The sequence below is a fragment of the Gopherus evgoodei genome, chromosome 1 (genome assembly GCF_007399415.2).
Source record: "Gopherus evgoodei ecotype Sinaloan lineage chromosome 1, rGopEvg1_v1.p, whole genome shotgun sequence".
In the NCBI taxonomy this organism is placed as follows: domain Eukaryota; kingdom Metazoa; phylum Chordata; order Testudines; family Testudinidae; genus Gopherus; species Gopherus evgoodei.
The window spans coordinates 324807921-324816512 of NC_044322.1; the positions used below are offsets into that span (position 1 = coordinate 324807921).

Consider the following 8592-nt stretch of genomic DNA (forward strand, 5'->3'; position numbering starts at 1 on the left):
AATTTCTAGTTTATGATAGCACCCACGATGTGTCGAGCACTTTCCAAACAGTCAAGAAGAAATGATGGTTCCTGCCTGAAGCAGATCCCAGTCTGAGGAGAGGATGATAGGTAAGCAGAGATTAGGGGAAGGGGAACAAGAGATAGGGACTTTTTAAAACAAGTCAATTAGATTCACTGTAGGCAGCATTGCAGAAGTCGGTCTTTAAGAGGGACTTATATGTGGATGGGGGCATGTGGTACAAGACATGGAGGCAATTAAGCAAGAAGCTGACAAATAGGTGGATGAGTATGGGAACATCTGCAGAGCAGAGGCGGAGGAAGCAACACAGCTTAAGTAGGAAGGGGCAGAGCTATAGAGCTTTGAAGGGAGCAACAAGAAGCTGAACTTTGATATGATAGTGCATTGACAGCCAGCTTATGGAGGTCTCATGTTATGCAAAGGCACCACATATGGGCAGAAGAAAATGAGAGAGGACACAATGTAGTGAGATTACTTAAATGGACCCCAGGATAAGCAGTGGCTAGTGTTATTGTCTTCAAAACTGAAAATAACTTCATTACTCATTCTTTCCTACTGTTAAAAATAATTACAAACATCCTCACTTTGCCCACAATTCTTCACAGTAACCATGTAAGAATGCAAAATATTTGTGACAAGATTACTGTGTCAGGCACAGAAGAAATTAAATTAACATTAAAGCGCACGGGCCAAACTCTGTTCTCGACTGTACTCCTGCAGCCCCATTAAAGTTAAATCAACCCAAGCTAAAGTGAAGAGGGTTGCATAGAGTAGCTGAGAGCAGAATTTGGCCCTAAATCCACTTGTCTGGGGATTGCCCTTCTCCAAAGGAAAAAAATGTTTGAAAGGGAGATGAATGTGGGTAATTTGGATTGTAAATATTTAAGGGCAGGACAGGGAGACAACTGTTGGTTCCAGTGAAGTAACGGCAAAACTATTAATTTCAATTAGATCAGGATTTGGCTCAGTGGGGCAGATTTACAGCTGCTATAAATTGCCATAGTAACATTGACTTCCACAATGCTACACTGATTTACATCAGCTGAGAATCTGACCCATTGTTTTTAGTTTGTCTGAAAAGTATCATATACATTTTGGCTCTCAAGTACTACAGTTGCAAATGCCTTAGAAATACCTCAATGCATTTCTAATACTGTGTAAAGAACAAATAATGCCCCATCTCTTATGTTTTGCAGACAATATTGAACTAGGAGATCTCTACAGTAGCCTCTTACATCATGAGAATACTGTTTGAAAGTGGGATACTATTACATATTATCCAATTGGTTCAGCTCACGGTGTGGCTACAGATTACATTTATTTGGAGTTCCACATTTGCAATGAAACCAGCCCAACCACTAGTTTTCCAGAGAAAACCTTTTATAGCTGCCTGGAATGCACCCACAGATCAATGCTCACTGAAATATAACATAACTCTGAACCTGAAAATGTTCCATGTGATTGGAAGCCCACTGGCCAGAGCAAGAGGGCAGAATGTGACTATATTTTATGTGAATAGACTGGGATACTACCCATGGTACACATCGCAGGAAATCCCTGTAAATGGTGGCCTACCTCAAAACTTCAGCTTGCAAACTCACCTGGAAAAAGCTGGCCAGGACATTCAATATTACATTCCTGCTGAGGACTTTAAAGGATTAGCTGTCATAGACTGGGAATACTGGAGGCCTCAGTGGGTACGCAACTGGAACACAAAAGACATTTACAGGCAAAAGTCCCGGAAGCTCATTTCTGCAACGCAAGGCAATATTTCAGCAAGTGACATCGAAAATTTGGCCAAACTCTCCTTTGAAGAAAGTGCAAAGGCTTTCATGAAGAAGACAATTGAGCTAGGGATTAAAAGCAGACCTCTGGGGCTCTGGGGATACTATTTATACCCCGATTGCCACAATTATAATTTTCATGACCAGGACTACACTGGTTCCTGCCCAGAGAGTGAAGTTTTGAGGAATAATGAACTTTCCTGGCTCTGGGATAGCAGTGCAGCTCTGTATCCTTCCATTGGCATCAAGAAAACCCTTGGAAACAGTGAAAACATATTACTTTTCTCACAATTTAGAGTGACTGAGTCCATGAGGATCTCCTCCATGACATCTCATGATTATGCTCTGCCTGTGTTTGTCTATACTAGACTAAGTTACCGAGATGATCCTTCATTATTTCTTTCTAAGGTAAGCCAATGTTAGGAGTTATGGAGGCTGCTTTAACAGATCTAACCATCATTATTGCAGAGATGTTTTGTATGTTTGTAAAGGCTCGTATACCTCTACCCCGATATAACGTGACCCGATATAACATGAATTAGGATATAACGTGGTAAAGCAGTGCTCCGGGGGTGGGGCTGCGCACTCTGGTGGATCAAAGCAAGTTCGATATAACGCGGTTTCACCTATAACGCAATAAGATTTTATGTCTCCCGAGGACAGCGTTATATCTGGGTAGAGGGGTATATGGGTCTACTCGGCTGATTAATGTTTAAATGACTACATGTTTTAAAACAGCCAAAGCTCAGCAGTAAACATTCAAGCTGGAAGACACTTTAAATTAATTACCTCAGTCATCTTGTATCTGTAACATTTTTGTAATATATATATATATATTTCTCCAGTTCAGCGCTGTGCTATATTCCTGTCTGGATATGACAAAGCTAGAGAATTTTCACAGATTTTACTTAGCTGGAATGCAAATGGTTAATAAATTAACACAAAATGCTTTTCTTCTGCAAAACACTATACATCTATTAACTACTTCTCACAGCTGTTAGGTAGGTATTATTCACTTTTAACAGGAGAGAAACCGAGGAGGAGATATTAAGCAACTTGCCCAGTACCACATAGGTAGTCTATATGGGAGCTGGGCTTCAAACTTGGGAGTTGTTGCCCCAGGCCCCAATCACGTGAAGACTTAGTCAAGTGCCTAACTTTAAGCATGTGAGCAGTCCCACTGAAGCCAGTAGGACTACATCCTTAAAGTGAAACGTGTGTATGTGTTTGCAGGATCAGGGCCTTAGATGAAACCATTCTTCTCTTTTGGATACAGAAATCCTCTTAGAAAAAGATAATATTCTTCTCTTTAATAACAAACATAATCTTCTTGTAATAGCTCTGGCTGAACTCCACATTATCGACATCCACCAGGTTGCTGTATTAGACCCAAATCTTGGCTCCCACGGGTTTTTACACTTACTGAGTCTGAGCAGTATCCAGACACTGCCTGTATGTCACACTGTCCCAGTGCATGTCACTCACCATGCTGGCACTTCCTGATGGCTGTCTTGGGGATTAGCTCAATGCTGACACCATTATCAGTAGTCTGCACACCATTATCCAATCTCCGCCATCAGCCTGCAGCCCCTCTCGCAGCCTCAGGAATTGCAGCATCCTCTTCTGTGTCACTGTCTGTGATTCCCCCCATCCGGGGGAGTTTAACTTCTAGTCCAGCCACTTCCCCAGTGTCTGGGATAGGAGAGCTAGACCCTCCCACTACTCTGGGTCCTGACACTGTAGATGGCAGCCAGGTGTTGCCTCCCTTCCAACTCCTCAGTATATTTCCCTTCCCCGTGGCCCCAGCACCTTCTTTGCCTTTACCTTTACCTAAGAGCCTCAGCATGCCAGTCAGGAGCTTCCTCTCATGCCCCTGTTCCTGCCCAGCACTTCTCTGTCCAGGGTGCTAGCTTCCTTCTACCTGTAAGGCATCCACTCCTCCCTACTTGAACTCTCAGGAGTAATTGACCCCACTCTGCCCTGTAGCTCTTTTTATATGGGCCTGCTGAGCCTTGATTGGCTGCTCCTCACAGCCCCTCCTCTATTGGCTGTTTCTTGCACAAACTCCCTAGGGTTCTATCAACCCCCTACAGGCTAGCGTGAAGCCAACACCCCATCACACAAGCCTTTCAGAAAGACAAGGTGGGTGAGATAATATCTTTCATTTCTGCTATGTACATCGGCCAAACTGGACAGTCTCTACGGAAAAGGATAAATGGACACAAATCAGATATTAGGAATGGCAATATACAAAAACCTGTAGGAGAACACTTCAACCTCCCTGGACACACTATAGCAGACCTTAAGGTGGCCATCCTGCAGCAAAAAAACTTCAGGACCAGACTTCAAAGAGAAACTGCTGAGCTTCAGTTCATCTGCAAATTTGACACCATCAGCTCAGGATTAAACAAAGACTGAATGGCTTGCCAACTACAAAACCAGTTTCTCCTCCCTTGGTTTTCACACCTCTACTGCTAGAACAGGGCCTCTTCCTCTCTGATTGAACTAACCTCGTTATCTCTAGCTTGCTTGCATACATATACCTGCCCCTGGAAATTTCCACTACATGCATCTGACAAAGTGGGTATTCACCCACGAAAGCTCATGCTCCAAAACATCTGTTAGTCTATAAGGTGCCACAGGATTCTTTGCTGCTTTTATCTTTCATTTGATGATCTTCTGTTGGTGAGAGAGACAAGCTCTTCTTCTGGTCTGGGAAATGTACTCTGTGTGTCACAGCTAAATAGTTTAGCAAATCTATTTGATCTTGTTTTTAGCTGAGACACTCTGAGTACCTCTTCCAGACCTGAAGAAGAGCTCTGTGTAGCTTGAAAGCTTTTCTCTCTTGCTAACAGAAGTTGGCCAATAAAAGATATGCCTCACCTACCTTGTCTCTCTAATATCCTGGGGATGACATGGCTACAACTACACTTCATAAAGCCTTTCAGGCATATTCCAAAGGAACGCAGTCCAAGGCTTGTACACCTTCTTGGGATGTGGGACCAATATGGCCCTCCCGAGTCTCCCCAGTAGCTCACATGATGTCTTCAGAGCTTTACCCTCATGGGTACACTGGGTCCCTTTGGGGATGTTGACAGTTAAAGCAAGTGACACATAGACTTTGCAAAGGAACTTCTGAAACATACACCTTACTGATAGGTAAGCACAAGAGATATATAGGTCTGTAGAAAAATAATAAACACCTGCCTATAAGACTCTCTCTCAGTTTCTTTACCATTCCTTTGCAAAGTGCTTTGAGATCTATTGATGAAAAGTGCTATATGAGAACTAGGTATTATTATTAGTCAGAATCTTTCAGGGAACCCAGGATTTGTCTTCACCCCCACTTCTGCCCAGTCTCGCCTTCTGGTTTTGGTCTCCTCTTGTAGCGAGTCTCCCTCTAAACAGAAGCGCCTAATATCTTAACTCTTCATGTACTTCCCCTACAGTTTTTCATTCTCCATCCAATCCTCAATGTATTGTGGCCTTCAACATCCCCAATGTTTGTTACAGCCTATAGGAGTTATTAGCAAGTCAGTAGCCTTTGGCTGGTAGTCTCCATTGTTCTGCTAAGGCCAGGCTATTCAATTGTTAATGGACCTTAATATCTGTTCCATTTAGGGACAGATCCCCAGGTGCAGCATTCCCTCCCTTCGACACCAGAGGAATGATGTAAGGATACAGTGCAAGACATTGATGAGGTTATACACGTAAAATCAGAATGGAATTTATAAATTCACAGACAGATTCCCATATTGTCATATTTTCTTTTTCATTTAAGTTATACAATGCCAGTCTTCTCCCTCCTTGAATTTGCTGTCAGTTTATGGTAACTGCTAATTTTATATGAAGGCCTGAACAAAAAAAGCGAGGATAATGCATGACCTTGGACTTGGAATTACATCTTTCTAAATCTGACAAAGACTTTAATTGATTGGTATACAGAAGTGGCTGCTTCTCCCTAGTTTTCAGCCAAACTCTTTAAGGAGTTTTCATGTTAAAAAAAGAAAAATCTCAGGACTTTTAATAAATGTACTACACAATGTAGTAAATAAATACTACCCTATTGCCAACGTAAATTAAAATAAAATTATTTTTCCTGGTTTGATTGTTCACTTGAAAAATTCAGTAATTCCTAATTACCCTGCCAACAAATAGTGTACATTTGCAAGGATCTATTTAATGATATTCATTAATTATCTTTGTATCTAGAAAATTAAGTCTTGTGGGCAAACAATTTCTCAAAATGAATCTTCTTTAAATTTTGTTTAATATATATCTACATAGACAAGTGAGGAAAGAAGATACACTTTACACCACTCTCTTGCCATCAGAAACAGAAAGTCTCTCTCTTGACTTTCCACCCAAGAAATATTCCCAAATGAGCCTGATCTTGCAGTCCTAATGGGTTGAAGCAAAACCTTGAATCCAAACATCAAGACTTTGGAATGTTCCAGATGTGAGATACAATTTTACATAATAAGACCACCCCTATTTCAATAGCAATTTAGATCTTTACAGAAATTATAGACCAGATCTACTGAAGTCCATAAAGCTATGTCTATTTACACTCACTGAGAAGCTGTCCCTTTGTGAGCTAGCACTGTTGCATGAACTACAAAATGAGAGGTGAATGAAATAAGAAGTATGAACAGTGTTTTCAATAAAATATCAAGAAAATTCCATTTTTGTCTGGACTAGAAATCCACACAGTCCTGTGAGTTTTGTATAACATTTACCTTGCTTTATATTTTGTTTAACACTAACACTTGCCTGGCTTTAATAACCACAAACTGTGAAAGCAACAAATTACTGACAGTGATGTCTTTATTGTTTTCAATGTAGCAAGATCTTATTAGCACTATTGGAGAGAGTGCTGCCTTGGGAGCTTCAGGAATTGTTATTTGGGGAGATATGAATTTAACGTCATCAGAGGTAAGTTAGTGCCATAATGCTAATTCAAATGTACTAGCACAGCATATATCTTCATACCATTATGTGAACCACATTTTCCAAATACAGTTCCTTTGAGTTCTGAATTCCAGCGTGTGATAGCTCATAAAGTCCCCTTAGCTGCCTAATCAAGATTATGATGGAATGGTGGGGATCTGGGTGCGGGTGGCTCATTGGGGTGGTCCAGGGGCAGAGGGAGTGGAGCTCATAAGGCCAGGCGGTTTCTGGGTGTGGGGAGGTAAGGCTCAGAAAGAGGGTCTGGACCCACAGGAGTTGGGCGGATGCAGGAGAAGCTCCCTGTAAATAGGATGCAGATGGGTGACGGGTGCAGAAGCATGGGGAGGGAGGGGAGTTTACAGAGCTTCCTATAGCCAGGGGAGAAATTTGGGGGTGAGTCTGACACGGCCCCGAATGCCATGCAGGGGAAGAGAACTAACAGGTCATTCCGGCACAGGATAGGAGCCACCAGTCAGGTCTTCCTCAGTCCCACCCTCTGCCCCACAGTGATTTACCTCTCTGCTGACTGCCCTGTGCACTCGAAACATACTGTTGGGGAGGGTCACATGACCACTCTTGTGGCATCTATTTGCTTCCCCATCAAAGAGTCATTTTTCTGTGGGGAAGCAAGTAAATCTATGCATGTGCAGTGGCACAGAATTCCCCTAGGAGTAAAGTACATATGCTCAATTGTCAGTAATGAAATCAATTTTTGAAGCCAATTATTTGAACACAGAGCTGTGGCTCCAATCAAATTCAAAGATCTTAATGAGACACTATCAGGTTATTTTTTAAACAATTTCTTAGTGTATATATCTAGTACTATTTTAGACAGTCAACATAATTTCAATTTTAATCATCTGATTCTAGCTCCAATTGTAAAGCTTTTTGTTTACATTTTACATATTTCTCAGTTTGAACAAAGAATACAGACTAGTGAGTTTCTCTTCAGCTAAATTGTTCTCTCTGCTATTTACAGGGCAACTGTACAAAGGTGAAACAATTTGTTGCTACTGAATTAGGGATCTACATCATCAATGTGACCAAAGCAGCAGAGGTGTGCAGCAAGCATCTTTGTCAGAATAACGGGCGATGTATACGAAGAAAACGGAAAGCCCTGGATTACCTTCATTTGAATCCTAAAACCTTCAAAATAGAAGCTTCAGAGGACCAAGAATTTACAGTGAGAGGAGAAGCATCAAGTGCTGACCTGGAAGTAATGTCACAGAAATTCTTCTGTCACTGTTATCAGGGCTATGAAGGAGCTGATTGCCGGAAAGTTCAGACTTCAGATAAGCAACCTGGAAGTTCTGCAGATTTCCTCTTACCCAGAACATTAGTAATGAAAAGTCTGCTCTCTCTGTCTTTCTATCTTCTGAGTCTTAACTTGTGAATAATCATACTGAATAGGGTCTTTCTAGACTCCATAGGTTCAGAGGAACAACTTTGATAAGAGAGAGATTATGGCAATACTCCATTGTCTTTTAAAAATCAAGCGAGATAGTGTAGCAATGAAAACACTATAGAGTGCTACCTAAATCAATCAACACAAAATTGGGCACTTTTTTACTGTTGTACCTGGAAGACTGCTTGTGGGTGTTTTCAATCTCACAACGTGTTCCAGTAACACACACATAACCAAACTTCATAACTTCACATATGATGACAGCACATACAATCCAATGAGATTTTAATGTCGAGCAAATCATGACTTTTAGAATGATACCTTACAAGGCATACTTTGCACAAAATATATCCTAATTATAGGACAGTGGTGAATATTGGGGTGCCAAAGTGTCACAGGTGGTTTTTGTGCATAGTAAAGTATGTATCTCAT

The 8592-nt window shown here is 41.4% G+C and overlaps 1 protein-coding gene across 1 annotated transcript; it reads left to right on the forward strand.

Annotated features, from left to right (window-relative positions):
- Positions 1-1259: 1259 nt before the first annotated feature.
- Positions 1260-8148, forward strand: LOC115645177 (hyaluronidase-4-like). Its single transcript, XM_030549560.1, has 3 exons — positions 1260-2213; positions 6651-6740; positions 7735-8148. The coding sequence occupies exons 1-3, from the start codon at positions 1260-1262 to the stop codon at positions 8146-8148; spliced, it is 1458 nt and encodes a 485-aa protein (XP_030405420.1).
- The last annotated feature ends 444 nt before the right edge of the window (positions 8149-8592 follow it).

Excerpts from the sequence above, each read along its gene's own strand:
- LOC115645177 (XM_030549560.1), top strand. The coding sequence starts at position 1,260 with ATGAGAATACTGTTTGAAAGTGGGATACTATTACATATTATCCAATTG. Across the intron at positions 2,214-6,650 it reads CTTCATTATTTCTTTCTAAG|CAAGATCTTATTAGCACTAT; the intron begins GTAAGCCAATGT and ends TTTTCAATGTAG. Across the intron at positions 6,741-7,734 it reads TGAATTTAACGTCATCAGAG|GGCAACTGTACAAAGGTGAA; the intron begins GTAAGTTAGTGC and ends TGCTATTTACAG.